The sequence below is a fragment of the Solanum pennellii genome, chromosome 8, assembly GCF_001406875.1.
Source record: "Solanum pennellii chromosome 8, SPENNV200".
Taxonomy (NCBI): Eukaryota; Viridiplantae; Streptophyta; class Magnoliopsida; order Solanales; family Solanaceae; genus Solanum; species Solanum pennellii.
This window is the reverse complement of record NC_028644.1, coordinates 433,847-457,291: the sequence shown is the minus strand read 5'-3', so window position 1 is coordinate 457,291 and position 23,445 is coordinate 433,847. Positions and strand designations below refer to the sequence as shown.

General features: G+C 30.8%; 1 protein-coding gene, 1 non-coding gene and 1 pseudogene across 6 annotated transcripts; 2 read left to right on the top strand and 1 right to left on the bottom strand.

Annotated features, from left to right (window-relative positions):
- Nucleotides 1-146: 146 nt before the first annotated feature.
- Nucleotides 147-241, bottom strand: LOC114078502. The gene has a single exon (XR_003580182.1). It is a non-coding gene; the product is annotated as a small nucleolar RNA SNORD96 family (small nucleolar RNA).
- A 1,242-nt stretch (nt 242-1,483) lies between these two features.
- On the top strand, nt 1,484-8,167 carry LOC107028233 (annotated as a pseudogene).
- A 5,656-nt stretch (nt 8,168-13,823) lies between these two features.
- Nucleotides 13,824-19,297, top strand: LOC107028442 (probable methyltransferase PMT20). Of its 5 annotated transcripts, none has more exons than XM_015229512.2 (8): nt 13,824-14,184; nt 15,681-15,973; nt 16,085-16,233; nt 16,316-16,511; nt 16,997-17,207; nt 17,384-18,059; nt 18,151-18,228; nt 18,620-19,297. In XM_015229512.2, exons 2-8 carry the CDS (start codon nt 15,707-15,709, stop codon nt 18,834-18,836), a joined length of 1,794 nt encoding a protein of 597 aa, XP_015084998.1. In that variant the 5' UTR covers nt 13,824-14,184; nt 15,681-15,706; the 3' UTR covers nt 18,837-19,297. The 5 variants fall into 5 exon arrangements, with proteins under 5 accessions (XP_015084998.1, XP_027774663.1, XP_015085000.1 ...); XM_015229514.1 differs by lacking the exon at nt 13,824-14,184 and adding an exon at nt 14,447-15,045; XM_015229515.2 differs by lacking the exon at nt 13,824-14,184 and adding an exon at nt 15,046-15,164.
- The last annotated feature ends 4,148 nt before the right edge of the window (nt 19,298-23,445 follow it).

Genomic DNA, 23,445 nt, shown 5'->3' with positions numbered 1-23,445 from the left:
TTTTCAATATAGCTTATGTATTTTTGTTAAGTACTGTTGTTAATTCATCTAAACAGCACTTGACCGTCCATAAGCACACATTAAATCACACAAGTAACAAATCAAAAAAAAATTATTAGTTTAGTTTACACTCAAATTTATCAAATTGGCCTCAGAATTGCAGAATTAACATCAAGGTACTAAAAATACCATTCAGTCCCGAAAGATGGTGTTTTTTCATAATAGATCTCCTCATAGGCCAAAATTTGATCTTTAAAAAAAAATGTACTTCTCATGGCAATTCCCAAATAGTAATAGCAGAGATTCTGCTCTACAAGGCTATAGGATATGAGAATACCATTTTCGGATAATAAAGCAATATGATTCTGCTAAAAAATCAACAAAAATGGCTTAATTTCTGATGATTTTTTTCACATTTTGGATTATGCGGCTATCAAAATCAAACCCGCCCCAAATTCTAAAGTGAATCATCAGGTTATATTTTTCAGAAAATTCGATAAAAACGAACAAAATATATATGCAAACACAACTCAACAAATTAATTAACTTAAAACAATCGGAAAAAATGGAAGAATAAGGTTGCAGCGATGGAAGAAGGGAAGGGACGATGTGAAGGTTTTATAGATGGGAAATTATGTTATTATAGGTCTGGATGGCGGCGTAATTTTGGGCTTTTTTTCAAATCATATTAGGTCAAATTTGAACGTGGGCCGATTTTTCAGTTTTTGATATGAGTAAAGCCCTAAATGTTCACAACAGCAATAACCAAAGTGTATGTAAATACATTATATTATTAAGTTTGAAGTTAGAGGGGTTATTTTGGATAGATTAGATTGTTTTACTATAATATAAATAAAAGTATAAAAAAGTAAATGAAATATTGCTCAACTATCTAATTAACATCTTACACTAATTCTGGGATTCGTTTAGTATGAGGGATAAGAAAAAATTAATTTTAAATTATTTAGAACAAGTTTATTTTGATATATACTTATTTCAAAATTAATTATTCTAAAATTATAATATTATTCATATTCATATCGCAGATAAATAATAACTAATCTCAAATAACTTGTTTCTGACCAGGTGATATTTTACTACTAAAAAAGTATACTTAATTGGACTAGTTTGAGAAACCATCCAAAATATAAAACCATTTTCAGCCTCTTCTTCTTTCCCAAAGGCAAAAGTGACCATAGAGATTTACAACTTAATTATTTATTTATTTTGGAAAAAGGAGTAATTTTAATTTGTTTTTATTTTTGTTTTTTTCATTCACATTGGATGTTCAAAAATCACTACTACTTAGATTTAATTATGACCTATAATTAAGAATGAAAGACTATTTAACAGTTGACACAAATTTTCTACAATGTTCTTGTAGTTATGAAAAAGACAATCACTTATAGTTTTGTATATTGATAAATAGTGACAAAAAAGTAAACATATAGTTCAGAAAGCTCACATAAACATGATATTTAGGTAGGGAAAAAAATATTAGGTGATTGTTCTCATCTTCTGACCTGTGCAGACGTAGCTATTGCCGGAGAGAAGTGGTAGATATTCCCCGTAATTAGTCGAGATGTACCAAAGTTAGTTGGTCCAATCATACACCGATGAAAATCTAGCAGTTAGTCTGTCCAATAGCAATAAATCCATCCCATCTGAATGATTAACTATTATCATAACCACTATTCTGTCCGAACCACACTGTTCATTCCTTTCTTCTCAAGTTTCAACTAGTTAACTGAATTAATGGCATCATTTAGTAATTCACAATACTGTTCTCCGCGGAAGTATGATGTCTTTCTAAGTTTCAGAGGTGAAGATACTCGTAGAACATTTACAAGTCACTTGTACCAAGGTTTGAAAAACAGGGGAATATTCACTTTTCAAGACGTGAAAAGGCTAGATCATGGTGATTCCATTCCAGAAGAACTCGTGAAAGCTATCAAAGAGTCTCAAGTCTCCCTCGTTGTTTTCTCGAAGAATTATGGTGCATCGAGGTGGTCCTTGAATGAACTAGCGGAGATCATGGAATGTAAGGATAAAAATGGACAAACTGTTATACCGGTTTTCTATGATGTGGATCCATCACATGTTCGAAACCAAAGGGAGAGCTTTGGAGAAGCATTTTCCAAACACGACTCGAAGTACAACGATGATTTCGAGGCAATGAAGAAAGTGCAAAGATGGAGGACTGCCTTAACTGTTGTGGCAAATCTTAAAGGATATGATATTCGTGACGGGTGAGTTAAAGTCACAAAAAATATAAAAATCGTCGTAAACTGTTTAATTTAAATCATAATCGATATTCTTATTTATGTAGGATTGAATCAGAGAAGATTCAACAGATCGTGGACCACATTTCTACCAAATTATGCAAGAGTGTGTATTCTTTATCTTCTTTGCAAGATGTTGTGGGAATAAATGCTCATTTGGAGAAACTAAAATCCAGGCTTCAGATAGAAATCAACGATGTTCGGATTGTAGGGATTTGGGGAATAGGTGGAGTTGGTAAAACAACGCTAGCTAAAGCCATGTTTGATACCTTATCTTGTCAATTTAAAGCTGCTTGTTTTCTTGTAGATGTTAAAGAAAATGCAAAAAGGAATCAAATACATTCTTTACAAAATATCCTTCTATCTGAACTGTTAAGAAAAAAATATGATTACGTTAATAATAAGTACGAAGGGAAGAGCATAATTCCGAGCAGACTTTGTTCAATGAAGGTTCTAATTGTGCTTGATGACATAGATCATAGTGATCATTTGGAGTATTTAGCAGGTGATCTTTGTTGGTTCGGTAATGGTAGCAGAGTTATTGTAACAACTAGAAATAGACATTTGATAGAGAAGGATGATGCAATATATGAAGTGCCTACATTACCTGATCATGAAGCTATGCAATTGTTCAATCAACATGCTTTCAAAAAAGAAGTTCCAGATGAGCGTTTTAAGAAGTCCTCGTTGGAGTTAGTAAATTATGCTAAAGGTCTTCCGTTAGCCCTCAAGGTGTGGGGTTTGTTGTTGCATAAGAAAGGCCTAACTCAGTGGGGAAGAACTGTAGACCAAATAAAGAATAACTCGATTTCAGAAATTGTCGAAAAACTCAAAATAAGTTATGATGGACTGGAACCCGAAGAGCAAAAGATATTTCTAGATATAGCATGTTTCTTCCGAGGATATGAGAAAAAAGAAGTCATTCAAATCCTTCGAAGTTGTGATTTTGGTGTTGAATACGGATTGGATGTCCTAATCGACAAATCTCTTGTTTTCATCTCCAAAAATGATACGATTGAAATGCATGACTTGATTCAAGATATGGGTAGATATGTGGTGAAAATGCAAAAAGATTCGGGAGAACAGAGCAGACTATGGGCCGCTGAAGATTTCGAAGAAGTAATAGTCAACAATACAGTAAGTAGGCTAAACAATGCAATGATATTCAATTTCTGTTTTTCATATTCCTAAGACATATAGGGCAATCAACTCCAGTTATTTGTTCCTCTTGCTTCATATTCTTGCAAATACGCCATTTTAGTTGTTTACTTTAGTAGGAGAAGCAAAAGTAACATAAATTTCATAACGTGGCTAATTCGTCAAGTAGGCATTTTTAAACAACACTGCCTAGTTCTTTTATCTTATGTTATTAAGCCATGAATTAGTCTAGTAGCCGTTCAATATGTTTAACCCAAGTTCATTCTTTGGACTAACTTCAAATTTGTACGATATTTTGGACTCAAAGTTATGCTTCGTAGACTAATGATCCTCTTTTATCAGGGGACAAAAGCAGTGGAAGCAATCTGGCTACATTATATTCAAAATCTATGCTTTAGCAAAAAAGCCATGAAAAAGCTTAGAGTACTATACATCGGTCGTTTTCATACACATGATGATACAATTGAGTACCTGCCCAACAACTTGCGTTGGTTTGAGTGTGTTTGGTATCCTTGGAAATCATTGCCGGAAAATTTCGAACCCAAAAGACTTGTTCATCTTGATCTCCAGTACAGTATGCTGCGTTATTTATGGATTGGCACAAAGGTACAATTGCTGAATTCAGTTTTTTTTTTTTTTTGTGGTTAAATACATAGTTAGACACTCAATGTTGACAACAAGTGTTAATTAGACATCTTAACTATTCTAGTGACCATAAATACACCTTTGATTGATGTAACTTCGTAAGTTGTCTTTTGAATACCCCAACCTGAATTGGCAACGGCGTGAAATACAAGTGCTTCGTGTTGAGTGTCTTAATAACCAGCGAGAAGATTAGGGGATACTTAATACAATTGCAACATTCAAGTGTGCACCGAATAAAACATGTCAAGTTTAAGGGGGTGTAGGTATTCTACCTTTATCTGAACATGTAATTCCATATAAATGTAAACTTAAACAATTTCTAATTTCACATGTTGACACTCATAATCTAAATGTTGTTACTTAGTTTTAGTCTAAGGAGTAAATTTAACACAAAGGTCATTCTTTCTGTGTTTTGTATATAGCAGCATTTTCCTTCTCTACGAAGGATAAATCTCAACTTCTCTAGAAGCCTGATACGAACACCAGATTTCACGGGGATGCCAAATTTGGAGTATTTAAATCTGGAGGGATGTAGCAATCTTGAAGAGGTTCACCATTCCCTGGGATGTTCCAGGAAACTCATCGAGTTAAATTTGAGTTGGTGTGTAAGCCTTAAGAGGTGTCCATGTGTTAACGTGGAATCTCTTGAATCTCTGAATCTACAACATGTTGGGATTTATTTGTCCTAAATTTCTTACCATAAATAGGTTTTCCTTTTAGGAAAAAGTTTTGAATTGACTAATCCTTTTCTTGTAGGAAAAGGTTTAGGACTCTATAAATAGAGGAATGTTCCTTCTAACTTAATTAGCATTCACAATGTAGTCTTAAAGGCTTTGAGAGTTTTGGTTAGAGGGAGAATTTGTGGGTCACAAGCTTGATACGTTATCACTTGTGTGAACCTCCCATGTATTCCGAGTGAATTGGTTGAGGTTGTTTCCCTCTGTATTTTGTATTTTCATATTTATAGTGGATTGCTCATCTCCTTTGTGGACGTAGGTCGATTGACCGAACCACGTTAAATCTTTGTGTCTTTTGGTATATTTCTCGTTGTCTTCTTACTCGTGGTCTTTCGAGGTTTGCTTTGCTAGCTTCCGCGTTTACACCTGCTTATTTCCGGTCCTAACAAGTGGTATCAGAGCCAGATTCAATGACGGAGTCAGGTTTAGTGGTTCGATAATTGATGATTGAACCAGGTTAGAAGGATGTTTTCATCTTGACAGGTGTAGTTGTAGTCGCAACCTTTTTGACAGTAATGAAGATTTTGTTGGAGAAATTGTTTCAAAGAGGTTCTCTGTGTTGAGACATAAATTTTGCAAAGGAGATTATGGAGAGGAGAAGCAAGTTGTTGAAGATTAAGTCAAGAAGGTGGACAAATTTATTTTGTCAGAAATTCAGGCCAAGGGGGAGATTTGTTGGGTTTTATTTGCCCTAAATTTCTTACCATAAATAGGTTTTCCTTGTAGGAAAAGGTTTTGGATTGACTAATCCTTTTCTTGTAGGAAAAGGTTTAGGACTCTATAAATAGAGGCATGTTCCTTCTAACTTAATCAGCATTCACAATGTAGTCTTAAGGGCTTTGAGAGTTTTGGTTAGAGGGAGAATTTATGGGTCACAAGCTTGATACGTTATCACTTGTGTGAACCTCCCATGTATTCCGAGTGAATTGGTTGAGGTTGTTTCCCTCTGTATTTGTACTCTCATATTTATAGTGGATTGCTCATCTCCTTTGTGGACGTAGGTCGATTGACCGAACCACGTTAAATCTTTGTGTCTTTTGGTATATTTCTCGTTGTCTTCTTACTCGTGGTCTTTTGAGATTTGCTTTGCTAGAATCCGCGTTTACACCTGCTTATTTCCGGTCCTAACACAACATTGCTCTAGTTTAGAGAAATTTCCTGAAATCCTCGGAAGAATCAAGCCATTGGAGTTAGATATTCAAATGAGAAAAAAGGTGATAGGAGAACTACCATCATCTATTTTTCAGCACCAAGCGCGTCTTACAGAACTGGATTTAAGCTTTTTGATCAACATTGTAGCTCTTCCAAGCAGCATTGGCATGTTGAAAGGTTTGGTAAAGCTACATGTGCGGTACTGCTCAAAACTTGAAATCTTGCCAGAAGAGATAGAAAACTTGGAGAAGCTTGATGCCAGCTATAGTAGGCTAATCTTGCAGCCTCCGGGTTCCATCATCCGCTTGAACAAGCTTAAATTCTTAAGTTTTGAGAAAGGAAATACAAAAGTAGGCCATAAGGATGGAGTGTGCTTTGTGTTTCCGCAGGTGAATGAAGGGTTATGCTCATTGGAATATCTGAATCTCAATTACTGCAATCTAGTAGATGGAGGACTTCCGGAAGACATCGGATCTTTATCCTCGTTAAAAGAGTTGTATCTCTGGGGAAATAATTTTGAGCATTTGCCTCGAAGCATGTCCCAACTTGGCGCTCTTAAATTCTTGAATTTATCACACTGCAAGAAGCTTAAAGAGTTGCCAGGTTTCACGGGGATGCCAAACTTGGAGACTTTGAATCTGATAAAATGTATGAATCTTGAAGAGATTCATCATTCCCTGGGATTTCGCAATAATCTCTGTCGATTAACATTGACTAACTGTATACAACTTAAGAGGTTTCCAGGTCTGTGCATCGATTCTATTAAGTATCTGTGTCTACGGGATTGCTCTAGTTTAGAAGAATTTCCAGAAATCTTCGGAAGCATGAAACTGAAGTCGGACATTCACATGCTAGACAGTGTATTGAGGGACCTAAATTCAATGTATATTTCATTTCCACGTTCCTTGTCTCAGGATATCGTTTCGTTGCAGCAAGGCATCATCTCCGCTTCAGATTCCTTGTCACTAAGAGTGTTTACAGTTGTGCATTGTGGGAATAAGATCCCAAGTTGGTTCCACCATCGGGGACAGGTAAAACTGTATCAGTCAACTTGCCTGACAATTGGTATGTACGTGATGACTTGCTGGGATTTGCTGTATGTTACTCTGGCAACCTAATTGACACCACCGCTCACTTGATTCCCATACGTGATGAGGGAATGCCGTGGATGACCCAAAAACTAGAATTATCCTCTCTTCCAAATTATGATACAGGATGTACTATTCATTTTTTCTTGGTACCTCTTGCTAGCTTATGGGATACATCTACGGCAAATGGTAGTACACCAAATGACTATGGGCTTATTACGTTTTCTTTCTCCGGAGGAATGGAGGAGTATGGATTTCGTTCGTTGTATAAAGATGAATTCGAGGGAAAATTAATACTGATGAGCATTGCATATTTGCATTGGGACAAGGACGAGCAGATATGATTTTATCAGGTATTTTAACTTTTCATAGACTGATTTTAATAAAGATTTTATTTTCCTTTTTTATATCCCGTTCAATCCACCCTGCTTATGTGTTATTTCCGAACAAGTGAGATCGAATATGAAAATCACCAGCCTTATTAAGACACTCAAACTTGATCTCAGATGACAAGCAAGCACCCTAACTTTGAGTATGCACATCTAGACACCTCAACTAATAAAAAATAGATTTCTTTTTAGCACATTCCAAGTTCGTTTAAGGCCTTGTTATTATATTCATTTGTTAAATCTTATTTTTGTGCAGATTGGTGACAGTTGACTAGGGTTGCACTTGGACGAAGAAGTATGTAGATATGTGTTACAGTGAGTTTCCGACTCTAGGGGTAAGGCTGCATACGCATAACCCTCCTCCCCATATTCCACTTGTGCGATCTCATTGCATATGTTGTTGTTCTTGTTATTGTAATTCTTGTTTCATGTCAACTGAGGTTGAGTTTATCATCAAAACTTTGCAAGAACAAAAACTAGAATATGTATAAACCACCCTGTAATGTTGTTCTGAGATTTTATATTCAAATTTAGTTTGTCTGAACTTTGAAGGGGTTATTCGAATATTATTGTACATATTGTTGATAGGATGTTATTTGTAAATATTATGTATCCTATTCAGCCCCATTGTTTCTCACAGCAAAATGTGTTCTCTTCATATTTTGTTCAGCATAAGCATAGATTGTCTTGCATTGAGACTAAATCATTTCAAACTTTTTAGAGTACTGGACTTGGAGAAAGTTAGCTGCTACGATTTACCTAGTGAATTAATACACCTATCTTCATAAAGGTATTTGGCTATGATGGTTTGTACTATTCCTAAAGATCTAAAATTTCCAAAATTTGGAATTAACAAACCTTTTGTTGTTCCATCAACATTATCGAGGAAAAAACGCTACCATCACAATTCACCTCTCTCTCACTTTCCGCCTTCTATTGCTCGCCTCTCTCCTACCTTTCCCAATCTCGCTAATCACTCTCCTCCTTCTCCCAATCTCTGTCGTATGTACAAATGCATATGTATAATACGCAATTATTTAACTGATATACATATAAAAATTTACCTCTCTTTCCTCTCTCGCTTATCTCTCTCCTCCCCCTCCCAATCTCGCTTGCCTCTTTCCTCCCTCTCCCAATCCCACTCACCTCTCTCCTCCCTCTCCTAATCTCTCTTGCCATATATACAATGTATAATATACATTGGTCTAACTGATATACATATGCAATTCACCTCTCTCTCACTCTTTGCCCTCTCTTGCTTGCTTCTCTCCTCCCTCTTCCATTTTCCACCTCTCTCCTCCCTCTCCAATTTCTCTTGCCATATATACAAATACATATGTATAATATACAATTATTTAACTGATATACGTATAGAATTCACCTCTCTCTCACTCTTTGCCCTCTTTTGCTCGCCTCTCTTCTCTCTCTCCCAACCTCGCTCGCCTCTCTCGCCTCCTTATGACATGTAGCTACAAAATATAATTATCAAACTATAGCTCTGAAAAATAATTAGGCTATTTTTAAATAGATATATATGAAAGTTCTTTAATTTTGACAGCATTATTTTCAATAAAAATAAATAAAACCTTATATACGGTTTTAAAAAAAAAAATCAGTAAAGTAGTAGAGAAAGTCGGTGGCACGTATAATAACGTCATTTTGTACCATGCATCAAATGCATTTAATCAGCGATAGCTCTATTTTTATTTATTTTTATTTTTTCGTTCACGTTCATTGAATTTAGTCAGAGAAAGATATTTTTTTCATAGTGCCAATAAAAAAATATATTGTTAATTAATATTTAAAAAAAGATTAAGAATTGGTCAAGTCAATAACTATTTTACATATTCAGTATTGACTTGATATAATACTTAGAAAACAATTAGAAATCGTATATTGGGAATAATAAATTATCTCGAAATATATGGAACAATATGTATATTAGTTTTATAAACAAAATATAAGTTTATGAATTATAGACAGAGTTTTTAGTTTATGAATTATAGACTTCAGGGGTGGTTCTAAAATATAAGTTTTACAAATTTAATCAGTAAAAATTTTATTTAATATTTATGACTTTATTATTAATAAAATTTTAGTTACCTTATATGAATTATTTCTTTGTTTCACTATTTAAAAAATTGTAATTTTTCCATGCCACCTTCTGGAATTAAATATTCAAAAACATATTTATATATCACAATAATATATATTAAACTGCTTAATTTTTTTAAATTTTTTATAAATATGTTTCCCTTGTGATCATGAGATCCCTTCAACAAATAGTAAAACGATTTATTACTTTATTATGTTCCTACTCATAATAATTACCTGTATTCAAAAAGCAAAAATTAATAATGAAAAATACATTTATCCTCCACCTGCCTCTTTTATTACAATTGCTCCATCATCACTTTTATTTATTGCTATCTTAATAAAAATAAAACATTTAAAATATCTTAAATTTGTTAGAAGTAAGTTAAATCTATATATGAATCTCAACACGATTTAGATTTCTTCACTTTTAATCAAATATCTCATATTTGAGCTTATGAGAACAAAATAAATTTTATTGTAACTGTTATACTAAAAAAAAACTTTTATAGCATGTAATTTAAATATAATCGAATCTCAATATATTTATTCGACATCGAGTGAAAAGATTGTTGGAAAATGATAGGTCTCAATGTTTTCAATGAAAATGATGTATGATGTTGAATTGCATGTGAAATATCTTTGGTGCCTAGCATGATTATGATTAGCATGGGAACATAAAATTATAAATAACTTTGTTTTTCTTTCTTTTTCTTTTTCTTTTTGAGTTGAATTGAAATTTATAAATATATTTCATCGATCTCGAAATATCTTATCGTGAATTTTAAAAAGCTAAAAAGTATTTAAAGAAAAAAGAGGGGAATAAAAAAGAGTTAGAGATCTTTATATTTTTATGATGTGGTCCTATGAAGGCAAATATGAGAATTATTTTTAATTATTATTATCTACATATGTAGCCATGCAAGTAACAATAATATTTCGTTGTTAAAAAATTATAATGAAATGATAAATATTTTTTATTATAAATTAGATATTTTAAATTTGAGTTAAGTATATGAAGATCTTAATAACAACGCCAATGCGGAAGGATGCCGCCGAAAAGAATGGAACACTGTCTCGCTCTGTTGGATGCGTCGGATCCCGTATAACAAGCGAGCTCTTTACCCTCAAATTCAAACATGTGGATAACAAACATTTTATTTTAAGTAAAAAATTTAATTAAAATTTAAATTTTAAATTAAACACAAATATTGAACTGATAGAAAATAAAAAGAAAAACATAAATTTCCAATTTCTAAATACTCACTTTGGACATGATAACAAAATTAGAAAAGTCAAAATTAAAAACTACACGTATCTGCATAATTTACAACTTTTTAAATTTTTATTACTCTTATTGAAATTATTGAGAATAATAATTGTCAATCATTATTTTGACTTATGAAAAATAATACTACGTACTGAACTATTTATTGACTATAGTATGGTCCAAAGTGGACAACTAGTTAATTGTTACTCCCCTTTTATGATTCGACAATTTTACTTTTCAATGTTTAAAACTTTATATCAAATTCATTCGATATGAATTAATATTTTCAAGTTTGATGTTGATATTTTAAAGATATATTATTAATTATAGTAATTTGTTCTATTTTAGGTTAAACAATTATGATTTTGACTTTTCAATTCTCCATTATATCATACTAATGTCTTACACATAGGACAATATACAAAAAAAGAAAAAATAACAACATTTTCTCGTTAATCAGTAACATAAATATGACAGTTTAATCGAGATTGTGTGGTCAAAATTTTTAACATTTAATAATTGAGTAGTAATTTATTTTATATATTTGTTATTATTTTATGATAATATACATTATCCAATCACTCGAATAAAAATTATATTATTCTTGTAACTCTGCTTCAAATTAGTTCTGTTTTGAGCCAAGGTCTATATAAAATAATTTTTTATCTCGCAAATATTAGGTTACTCAAAAATTATTTTTCTATTATACATTCTTAAAATGAGAAGTTCATAATCTTGAAAAATAAAATAAATTATTTTGCTGACAATATAATACTCTTATTTTGGAGCAGCAAAACATTAATATCATTTTCATTTTTTTAATTATTTTTTTAGACTTGGGGAATAAACTTTTTATATTATGCATGGCAAGAGGACAATTACCAAAATTTTAGGAATCTATATAGAGATTTGGAAATTTTTCTCTGAAAAAAATAAAAGTTAACTTTCCCTTTTGATGACAGTTGTTATTAGTAGTATTTTGTAAATAGACAAAGCAAAGTATAAAGTAAGAAACTTTGATGACACAAAAACAAATTTGGCAGTGCTAAATTTCCATTTATGTGATTTTTTAATCCTTAAATAACACAAAAAACAAATCTGGCAGTTCTCAGATTTCCATTATTGTGATTTTTTAATCCTTTAATAATAGTTATTACTTTCTTTAAAATTAAATTAAATTACATTACTTCGATATTTTAATAAAAAAATCAGATACTCAACAAGGAAAGTACATATAAATTACAACTTTTTATATATCAATACAATGAATAAATATATCGTAAAATATTAATCAAAATTCTAACGATTTAACTCTGAATCTAATCCTTATGTGTTCTTTAAACAAACAAAGAAATGTGCATGGAGATTTAAAATATATTAAATTTAAATAAATAAATATGCTTAGTAGGTAAGATCATGAATAAAATAAAGACTACATGAAATGCACAACTCAAAAAAAGTCAAAAGTCATGTGCACATGTTTCATAATAAAATAATAAAAACAACATAAAAGTTTAGAAAATTTCAAATGGACCATGAAATGAGATTGAGAGAAAAAAAATCACACTAATTGGATACAAATTTAAGTAATAATTAAATTATAAATAGAGATGAAAAGAAATATAAAAATTATAATGTTGACATGCTTTACATTTCACTTGGTGTGTGTTTTGTAAATACATACTCAATTAATTTGAATTATTGTAATACATTTTTTTAATTCGTTTTTTCTTAAATGATACACTACTAAATTTGAGAATGTTATTCCCTCTATCCGATATTGTTTGTCATGTTGCATTTTTACAAGTCGCTTTGATTAATTTTCAAAGTTAAATTAGATCATATTAATTCGATATCGTAATAAAAAAATTAGATATTCTAAAACTATATGAAAAATACTATAAATTGCAATTTTTTGCATATAAATATGATATCTTAAAATGTTAATCAAAGTTTTTATAGTTTTGACTCTAAAAATACAAATCATGACAAATAATACCAGACGGAAAATAGAATGTGTATTTATAAACTACAATTTAATGCTTAAAATTATATAAAAATATGTGTCATATGTTCATTAGATAGATAGGTGAAAACATTAAATGCTTATAAATTCTACTTATTTGTAAATATAATATAACTATTGCAACCATATACTATCAATAACTCTCTCACTATAGTAAGAAGATGTTAGAATAATTTGCAATCATTGATTAGATCAATAAATAAAGTTAGCATATATCTAGCAATAATCAATTAATAAAGATAGAAATAGCAATCTTTATTACATAAATTTTGGGTATCTAACTAGAGAAATTCAAGGGGTAATAATCTTTGTTTGACCAATTATTATGCTACCCAACCATAAATAGAGAGTCAAGAGCAGTAAGTTAATCACTTTCAATTTCAACTTTTTTATTTTATAAATATATTTAGTTTAATAAAAATATTTTTTTTTATTTAATACTTTTTAAACTTCTATCTTTTTTCCCATATTTATAGTGTATTTTAACCATTTTATCAACCACCAAAAAAAATTATAACTTTTTATATATTAATACGATGAAAAATTCATCTTAAAAATATTAGTAGTAGTTATAATGATTTAACTTTAAAAAATAAATCATGACGACTAAAAAAAGACAAACAGAATAACCTTTGATCTAATAAAAAAAATTATTTAAATCCCATAATATGTGGCTCTGATTTCTTTTTCCAATAATAAACACATGAATCCAAAATAAGAAGAAAACCAATAAAATAAATCTCTCTTTTTTTTTAAAAAAAAATGTAGAATTCATTTGCTTTCAAAGGAAAGAAATTACTCTCTATCACAACAATAAAAACTTGCTTATATGGAATAATTAACAAAATAAAAATATGTATTCTCTACTCACACAATATATATTTATATATACCATTAAACATCTATTATATACAAAAATTTATTATAAAAAATAATTAAATTTATACTAAACTTCAAATTAAAATTATATTTTTACGAAAGACTATTTAAATCCCGAACAGTTATGACAATAAATTCCAAACCCCCATAAAAGAGAAAAGAAGACAACTATTCACAGGGGATAACAAAGCCAAGAATCTCAAAGAGGGAAGGATAAGAAGATGATATAAAAATAGTTTTTTTTTTTTGATTTTATGATTTTCTTTTTAAAAAAAAAATAATTAATTTAAGGTTGTCTGTTTTCTTCTTCTCTGTTATGTAATGTGAGTGTGTATATATATCCATATATCTCTTCCTCTACTTTTTATCTTTCTCCCTACATCTGGGGTTGGTTAAAAATTGAGTCTTGAAAACAGATTCTGGCCCAGAAAGTGAGGGGAAATTTTGGGTCTTGAAAATACAAGGTACTTTACTGTTTTCCTTTTTTGGGTTCTGTTGTGTGTGTGTGTATTTATTGTTTCATCAAGAAGCTGATTAATGAGCTTAACTCTGTTTATGTAGTAAGTACTTGGTTTATATCATTTTATCTGTAAGATCTTTTTCAGATCATTGCATTTTTTGAGTCATTTCTGTCACTTTCTCATTTATATCCACTGTTTGCCATCTTGGGTTTCTTTGATTTACTGTTATGTTGCTGTTTTTCAGCATTTGGGGTTTCTTAGTTTTGTTAATAAGATCTTGGGTTTCATTTATTTTATTGAATTAACATGTCTATGTAGTGAAAGATTTGATCTTGGATTGAGTGTAATGTTCATAAAAATTGAATCTTTTTTGCTCATTTTCAAGCATTTCATGTTTGGGATTACTGTCGGCAAGTGTATTTTTGTGTGGAGTGGACTAACAAATGAAGTATTCTTAACTTATCTTTATTGTACTAAGCTTTTACACTGTTCTTTTTTCCTTTCTTGTATTCTTGGTTGTTAGGTGCAAAAATTCTTTGGTTTGGTTCTTTTTTTCATATTTCTTCCCTAAATTATTGACTTTAGTGGCTAATAGGGCCCTCATTGGGACAGCATAATTTGATAAAGTTTTGGGCCCTATATCATGTGGAAAATTTAAAGATAAAGTGAACATGTTATGTTACTTCTAACTTGACCCTTACTTTCAGTATCAGCAGCAGATCTAATCTAATGGTTTTTAAGAGTTGTAATTAATAGCCTGTTTTTGAGATTAGATCTGTTAATTGTCCTCTTGTTTTTGTGTGGATACGAGGATTTTGTATCTAGTTTATTCAAATATCTAAGTATTGGAGTACTGCATTTTCAGTAAGTGGCTGTTGTTGTATACTTTTTGGAGCACTTCTTGTTAAGTCAAGCATTTATACTATCCTCCTTTGGCTTCTCCGATTACTCGATAGTTTCCACAAGCACAAATTCTGCTTCTTGTAGGACCAAAAATGCTTTCACAAAACAATCTATCTTTTTCCGGTTACTAGTTTTGTTTTGTAATGAGTAGTGTAGTGTTTTTTTTACCTCTCGGATTATCTACTGATTTTGCTCTATCTCCCTTTCTTTTTGTGTTGAGATTAGGATATTGTTGTGATGTCACTCCTTTTTTTCGTTATCTTTCATTTATATTGGAATCATTGCATTCATTAGATACTGATTCCTATCTTGAAAACGTGTTTTCTCCTCTTTGATTTGCTAGCTGCTTCCTTTTCTACTTTTCATTATAACAAGATGATGGGTATCATATTCTTATCAGAAAAGTAGTGATTGCCGATCGGTATCATATTTTCCCCTCTCATTTGCTTGATTGCTCTTTTCCACTTGATTGTTGTTCTTGATGATTCATTTTGCTAGAACAGTCACTTTTAAGAAATTCCAAGTGAGAGTGTGCATGGAGATTTTACTAGTTGAAGAGTTGGATTGATTTACCCGGTTGTTTTGCTCTTATGCAGGTAGCTGATAAGGAGGATCAGGAAAAATGAAGCACAAAGATGGAAAACCTCATCAATCGGATAAAAGTTCATGGAAAGTCACAGTGCCATTAACAGTTGTGGTGCTGTGTGGGCTTTTTTTCTACCTTGGAGGTATTTTTTGCTCTGAAAGGGAGAGATATGTAGCTGAGCCTGTTAACAAGGCTGTCGACACTCCCACGGGAACTGCTACTGTACCTGTCCAGATCAAAGCTGTTTCGTTTCCTGAATGTAGTGCTGAGTATCAGGACTATACTCCATGCACAGATCCAAAGGTATTATGATTTCTAGTCTTTTTATTCTTGAATTTTGTTCATTGAGATACTTATTTGTTATTATCATGTGATTCAGTCCGTTGTGTTAATAACCTTTTGTTGCTATCACAGAGATGGCACAAGTATGGTCGCCATCGTCTTGCTTTCTTGGAACGGCATTGCCCTCCTAGTTTTGAAAGACAGGAATGCTTGGTACCCCCACCAGATGGCTATAAATCGCCTATTAGATGGCCAAAGAGCAAAGATGAGTGTTGGTACAGGTAATATTCATGTTCTTGAACTTTGTTCTATTCACTTGTGGTCATTGAACCTTACTGAAGCTACTGTCGGATCTGGCTGCAGGAATGTTCCATATGATTGGATTAACAAACAAAAGTCCAATCAACATTGGCTTAAAAAAGAAGGGGAGAAGTTTCTCTTTCCTGGTGGTGGTACAATGTTTCCTAATGGAGTTGGTGCCTATGTTGATTTGATGCAAGATTTGATTCCGCAAATGAAAGATGGGACAATCCGAACTGCCATTGATACTGGATGTGGGGTGAGTCTTTGTCGTGGAGCTTCTGTTTCTATTATGCTTACAAACATGAACCATTTCTCTAGCAATTTTAGTTTGTTTTTCTTCTTGGGAGTCTTTACTTGCAATTCGACACTAGCAAACGATAACTGGTTCAGTCATATCTATACCATATCTTAGTCTTCGGGTTCCATACACTTGTTGAAGTTAACTGAGTACTTACTCATTGAAGACTATTATTGACAGTCAAATGAAGATATCCCTATCCCTAGGCATCGTCCTTCAGTGTGTCTTTGGTTGCCTTTTGCTATTTACGGCCTGAAATCATAACTGATTCTTTTATTACTGATTTTGGTACATTATGTCTGATTGCAATATCGTGTCTCAACTAATTACTAGATAGGAAAACAAAATATACTAACATAGATGTTTCTCCTGGGAAAACTTATCTGTAGTATCTGATTCCGAATTCAGGTTAAGCCTAATGTTCCTCCTTCATCTTCCTCTAGGTAGCAAGCTGGGGAGGTGATTTACTGGATCGTGGAATTTTGACGGTCTCTCTTGCCCCAAGGGACAATCACCAGGCTCAGGTTCAGTTTGCTCTGGAACGTGGAATTCCTGCAATTCTGGGCATCATTTCTACTCAGCGTCTTCCTTTCCCTTCAAACTCCTTTGATATGGCTCATTGTTCAAGATGCCTAATTCCATGGACCGAGTTCGGTAAGTGATCTACTTATTTAGGTTGAAGGTGTATGGTGTCTTAAGTTTGCATCGCGTGGCTTTTCCAATTCGTAAATAGGGATGTATCCAAATTCACACTCTGCGCCTAGTGCATAGACAAAACTAGCTAGATATTAGCAGTGATGGTTATACTAATTCAACCTCATTATTTTCAGGTGGAGTTTACCTTCTTGAGGTACATCGTATACTCCGACCTGGCGGTTTTTGGGTCCTCTCTGGTCCTCCAGTGAACTATCAACGTCGTTGGAGAGGATGGAATACCACTATTGAGGAGCAAAAATCAGATTACGATAAGTTACAAGAACTACTAACTTCAATGTGCTTCAAATTATTCAACAAGAAGGACGACATTGCTGTGTGGCAGAAGTTGTCTGACAATAGCTGCTATAAGAAGCTTGATAATCCTGACAACTATCCCTCAAAATGTGATGATGGTACTGAACCTGATTCAGCGTGGTACACCCCTCTTCGTCCTTGTGTAGTTGTTCCAAATCCAGCTGCTAAGAAAGTCAAGTTGGATGCCCTCCCCAAGTGGCCAGAAAGATTGCACACTGCTCCTGAACGCGTTTCTGATGTTCGTGGAGGTAGTGCTGGTTCCTTCAAGCATGATGATGGTAAATGGAAGGCTCGGGCAAAACACTACAAGAAGTTGCTCCCTGCACTTGGGACTGACAAGATCAGAAATGTAATGGACATGAACACCTTGTATGGAGGTTTCGCTGCTGCTGTGGTCGATGATCCGTTGTGGGTCATGAATGTGGTTTCATCTTACGCACCGAATACACTTTCTGTGGTCTACGATAGGGGTCTTATTGGAACAATTCATGACTGGTAATTACAATTTACATGCAAAAAACTCCTAAACTACTACAATTGCTCTTTTTCATTATGCTTAGAAAAAAAATTGTTTGCTGTTCTATAGGTGTGAGGCTTTCTCAACATATCCTCGGACATACGATCTTCTGCATCTTGATGGCCTCTTCTCTGCCGAAAGTCATAGGTAAGTGCATTTGCATCTCATGTTCATGCTGCTTCGTATCTTAGTTGCATTTTATCCTTTGTCATCTGCATCTCCCTCGCAAGTCATACCTTTAATTGCATCTTTTAGTGAGTCGTTTGACCATCTTCCAATCAAGGCGGAGCTAAAGTGTTGTCCAGGGGTTCATCTGAACTCGACGTCTTTGGTTCAAACTTCAAACCCTGTATTTGACCACATTGAATATGTACACATTATTATTTAGAACCCATTAAAAACTTAAACAAATCAGAAGCCATAACCCATAAGCTTTTAAATCCCAGCTTTGCTTCTGCTTCTAACTAATTGCCAAGCATCTATCTTTAATCTGGCAACCATTCCCTCCCTCCTGACATAAGTTACGTGTATCGTGCAGATGTGAAATGAAATATGTTCTTCTGGAAATGGATCGTATTTTACGGCCCAATGGTTATGCTATAATCCGAGAATCCAGCTATTTCGTAGACACTATTGCTACTATGGCTAAGGGGATGAGATGGAGCTGTCGTAAGGAAGAAACGGAATATGGCGTAGAGAAGGAGAAGATATTGATTTGCCAGAAGAAGTTATGGTATTCAAAGCAAAATTCATGAACAACTTTGAACATCATAGCATAAAACACAGTTGCTGATAATGGAGAGAAAAAGTTATATATTTAATATTGGCATCATAGGAGATAAGTAAGTCCATACAGCTCATATATTATATATTTGTTCAACAAATCATTGGAGATTGAGATTTTGAATTGAAGAATCAATAGCCAAGAATTAACCATATGCTAATATTATGATGGCTTGTTCATGCAATATATTCTTTGTTAAGGCCCAAAGTTTTTTCTTTGTGGATCAGCTGGCTCTCGGAGATTTCTCGATTATAAAAAACGGAGCGTTTTAATCTTTGGTTGTATTCTATTTTTATTTTATTTTTTAGGAAAAAAGAACATTGCAGCTCCTTATGTACCTAGTTAGATTTGTTCATTTTGAGGACTTCTTGGATGTAATAATAACTAAGCTCTATTTTTATTGTCAAAGTGCTTCTATCTAGCTCATGAAAAGTAGTAGTATCTTACATTATGTTCCATTATTCTTGAATGCTTTTTTTTTCATGTGGTGCTTTTTCGGATGGATTCTGTGAATGCGAGATGTTTTGTGCACTTGCACTTGTAGTCATTATGCTTGTGAGTTTCCCAAATTAATGAATTCATTTATAGTTGCATCATTAAATTATTTATGTGTTATGTTAATTTTGGATTGTTATTCTAGATTTTGAGGATAATTGGTTCAATGACAGGATGTTTTTTATACATAGGGACTAAATTCATATAATTGTTTACAAAAATAACATCCACTTTATTTAGAAGAAAAAATATTTGAGAGATCAAGGGGACTTTTGTTATTTTATTTTTTGCATGAATAACTTATTTAAATATTAATTACTAATCTTATCCCAAAAATAGAATTGATAAGACAATACTTATATTTTATTTCAAAATTATCTATATTATTCTCTTTCACTCTTTTGTGCAATTGTTGAATTTGTTTGAACCTTGAGATGACAAGATTGATTATTATATACAAGAGGATTTAACATATTGATGTTGACAAAATGAGACTTGCTTTAGTTGTTTGATGTTTGAGTAGTGTAAAAGTTAAGTAAGAATGTTAGTAGTATTTATCAATTAACAAAAATCAACTTTGAGTTCATTTATTGGCCAAAAATTTTTACATAAATTGATATATTTTAATAAATAATTATTGATTTGAGCGATACTTTTATTTATTATCATTTATAGCAACATTATGTAAAATCTGCAATATGAATTAAAGGTGAATTATGTATGCAATATATATAAATTATAATTGTTTTTTGAAATATATTATGTTCGTTCGGTAAAAATTTGACACATTATATTATAAATGTATTAAAATCTGCGAAAAATATATTATCTATCATTAAAACTTGTATTATATGTGAATAATAAATTATTCTTTACAATATGCATTAAAATTGTATTATAAATGAAATAAAACTGATCAAGTGAAAAAAATTTATTATTACTATAAATGATAAATATTTTTTTGTTGTAGTATATTTATGTAAGTTATATATATATATATATATATATAAAATTATTTCATGTTTAGTTGTTAAAAATTAAACTTCTACTTTATTGGATTGAAGTTAAAATCTTGTAATATCACATTTAAACCTCAAAATTGCGATTATAAAAACTTTAAAAGTTATATTTTATATATATATTTCCCTTTACATGCATCTAATAAAACACATTTTTATATTTCTTTTAGATAATATTGAGAATTGTGTTACAAGAAATATATAATTAGTTAATTTATATGGCTGTTTTTTTTTCTAACACGTTGCACTAGTTGTACACCTCACCCACCCACCAATTTTGATAAAATGCCAACTACTATACACAATATGCCACCTGTTTCTGATACAAAAGTCCTCTATTCTAGATAACATATGGTATCAATAAATTTTTTATTTGATGTTCGATATATTATTACGACTAACATGATTAAATTGTAAAGCTCATATTTTTTAAAAAATTAATTTTGTATTTGAGATTTTTAATTAAGTACGAAAGATTCTAAATTATAGTAGCTCGATTCACGTCGATACATATGGTTTTAATTTTCCTATTTTTGTGACCTCTCTTTGATTTATATTGTATGTGTCGTTGACATATATATCAAGAAATCTCGTTAGGAGTCTCATCTTCAAATAGATTATGTAGTGTGCAAATGAATCTAGTTGATTTTCAATGTGAACTTTGAACACTACTTGAGAAATAATATATATATATATATATATATATATTTCAATTTATGACAATTTAATGGAATTCTTGTTAAATGGGTTTGTTGAAATTATTTTTGATATATCTCTATTAAAATTTACTGATTATCAACAATATTTTGTAACGTGTGTTTATGAAAATATCATAATTTTTTAATAATAAATTAATAAAATGATGGGATAAATGAGATTTTTTTTAAACTTGACCTTCCTAAAAGAAAAAGTTTATAAGTGAAAAGTGTTCTATTTAAATAAACACTACACTCTAAATCTATATTATCCAAAATTTGAAACAGTAAATTTAGAATATCAAATAATCAAATCAAAGCTATAGTTTAATATTTAAATTTTTTTACAATGAAACTTATTAAATTAATTGATTATTACACGACTCACTAACTTTTCTTTGGATGAGAGTACATACAAATTTTTTTAATTTCAATTTTCAAACAAAAAGATTGTTTTGAATAAGACAATTAACTCCAACAGAAACTTGGTATGCTCACATGGGTTTACACCTATTTTTATTGAGAAACTAAAAAGACAAAAGAGAAAAATGACAGATAAAAAAATATTTTAAAAAATAGTTTTTTTTTCCTTCTGGACCATGTAAAATAGAGTATATATTTAGTGATATAAAATAGTGGAGTAAGTATTTTCTGATGTGTGATAGAATTAATGTAAAGACATATATATTATCAATAGAGAAATTAATTATTTTAATAATGTTTACATATAGACAAAGAGAATTACTAAACTTTCAACAGTAAACTGATTTTTATATGGATAATAATATTATGCTCTGAATAAGACTAATTCTTAAGTAGAGATTATAATACCTAAACTATGAGTTTAATTTACCATACTATTATTTCACATTTATCCATATGAATGAATTAATACATAAAATTTGAGAGCTACTCAAATAAAATGGCAAAAAAAAAAGAGAATAATTTTGTTTTGCATAAAACAATTAATTTATTTTTGAGAAAACATTTTAAATTGTAATTAACACGGCTAAAAAGTAAAACTTTAAAGATAAGATTGGTAAAGTAGAAAATGATATTAGGATCATTGTATTTAGACATATAAGATGACACAACTTTATTTCATGATTTAATTACCACTTGCTTATTAAAAAGGGCTAAGGCTTTAAATATAATATTCTTTAATTTACAAAAGTAGTAACAAAGAATTCTTACGTGAAATGGCATATAACTTTTTGTGAAAAATTCTAATCCAAAACAAAGAGAATACATTAAGCATCTAATCATTTCTTAAAGTAAAATTAGATCTTGTTTTAGCAATGTTACAACAAAACCAATAGAACATATTACTTAACATAATTAATTTCAAAAAAAAATAATTGTGTTTCGATATATGTATCGACGTTTTATTAACTCGAGATTTGTGCATTGATAGACTCATTTCCGATAGCAACACTTCTAACAAGATTTTTTTTTTAAAATAAAAATTTAAACTCAAAATCTCTAATTAAATATGAAGAAATATACTATCATTTTATTTTCATTGTTCGCAAGGAAAAAATAAATTCATCTCAGTTTATGTGATAAAAATTAAAATTATAATACTAAATAAACCTACGTCATAAATAAATATATTTAATTTCTCAGTATATTGAGGAATTTTGGGATCATAGCACCGTCCAGTATGTCAATTTTTGAAGAATTTGGGGTCCTAAAATAGTAGGCATATATTCTAATTATCGATATGGATTGTGGTGAAATTATTAAGATTTTTTGACTTTTAATCATAAATATGAATTTAAATTTTTTAAACTAAAATAACTTTATTAAAATGCGTTCTTTTAAAAAATAAATTATATAATACACAAATTTAAATTACTTGAATCTCAATATAAATACCAAACCTGACGCCCAAAAAAGGGAAAGGTATAGATCCCAATTTGGAAGATTTTTTCTTAAATGAATATTGCAATAATATTCTGATGATTACCATTTGAAAGTTTCAACTTATAAAAAAAGAAAATTAAAAATTAAAAAAAAGAGGATGTTATCACTTTTGAGTAATTAATTATTAATGAATTTGATTTTAATTTTCATGATATATAAATTAGTATATTTCCTCTTTAAATAATTAAAATATGTATTTATGATTTTTAGATAGAACTATGTTATATTTGACTATTTATAAGATCAGTTACTATCAAACAAAGTGACCATATAAATATAAATTTAACATAAAACTTAAGTTATGGAACAATTAATAAAGATGATTACTTTGTGAATGTTTCCAAATAAACATATTAAAATGAACAACTCAATTTATTGAAGATTTAATTTGCTTAGCACAATATCATAAAGACAAAAAAGTAATTTATCACTTATTTTATGGACC

Coding starts and splice junctions, on each gene's coding strand:
- LOC107028442 (XM_015229512.2), top strand. CDS start 15,707: ATGAAGCACAAAGATGGAAAACCTCATCAATCGGATAAAAGTTCATGG. Junction 16,234..16,315: donor AAAGATGAGTGTTGGTACAG/GTAATATTCATG, acceptor ATCTGGCTGCAG/GAATGTTCCATATGATTGGA. Junction 16,512..16,996: donor CCATTGATACTGGATGTGGG/GTGAGTCTTTGT, acceptor ATCTTCCTCTAG/GTAGCAAGCTGGGGAGGTGA.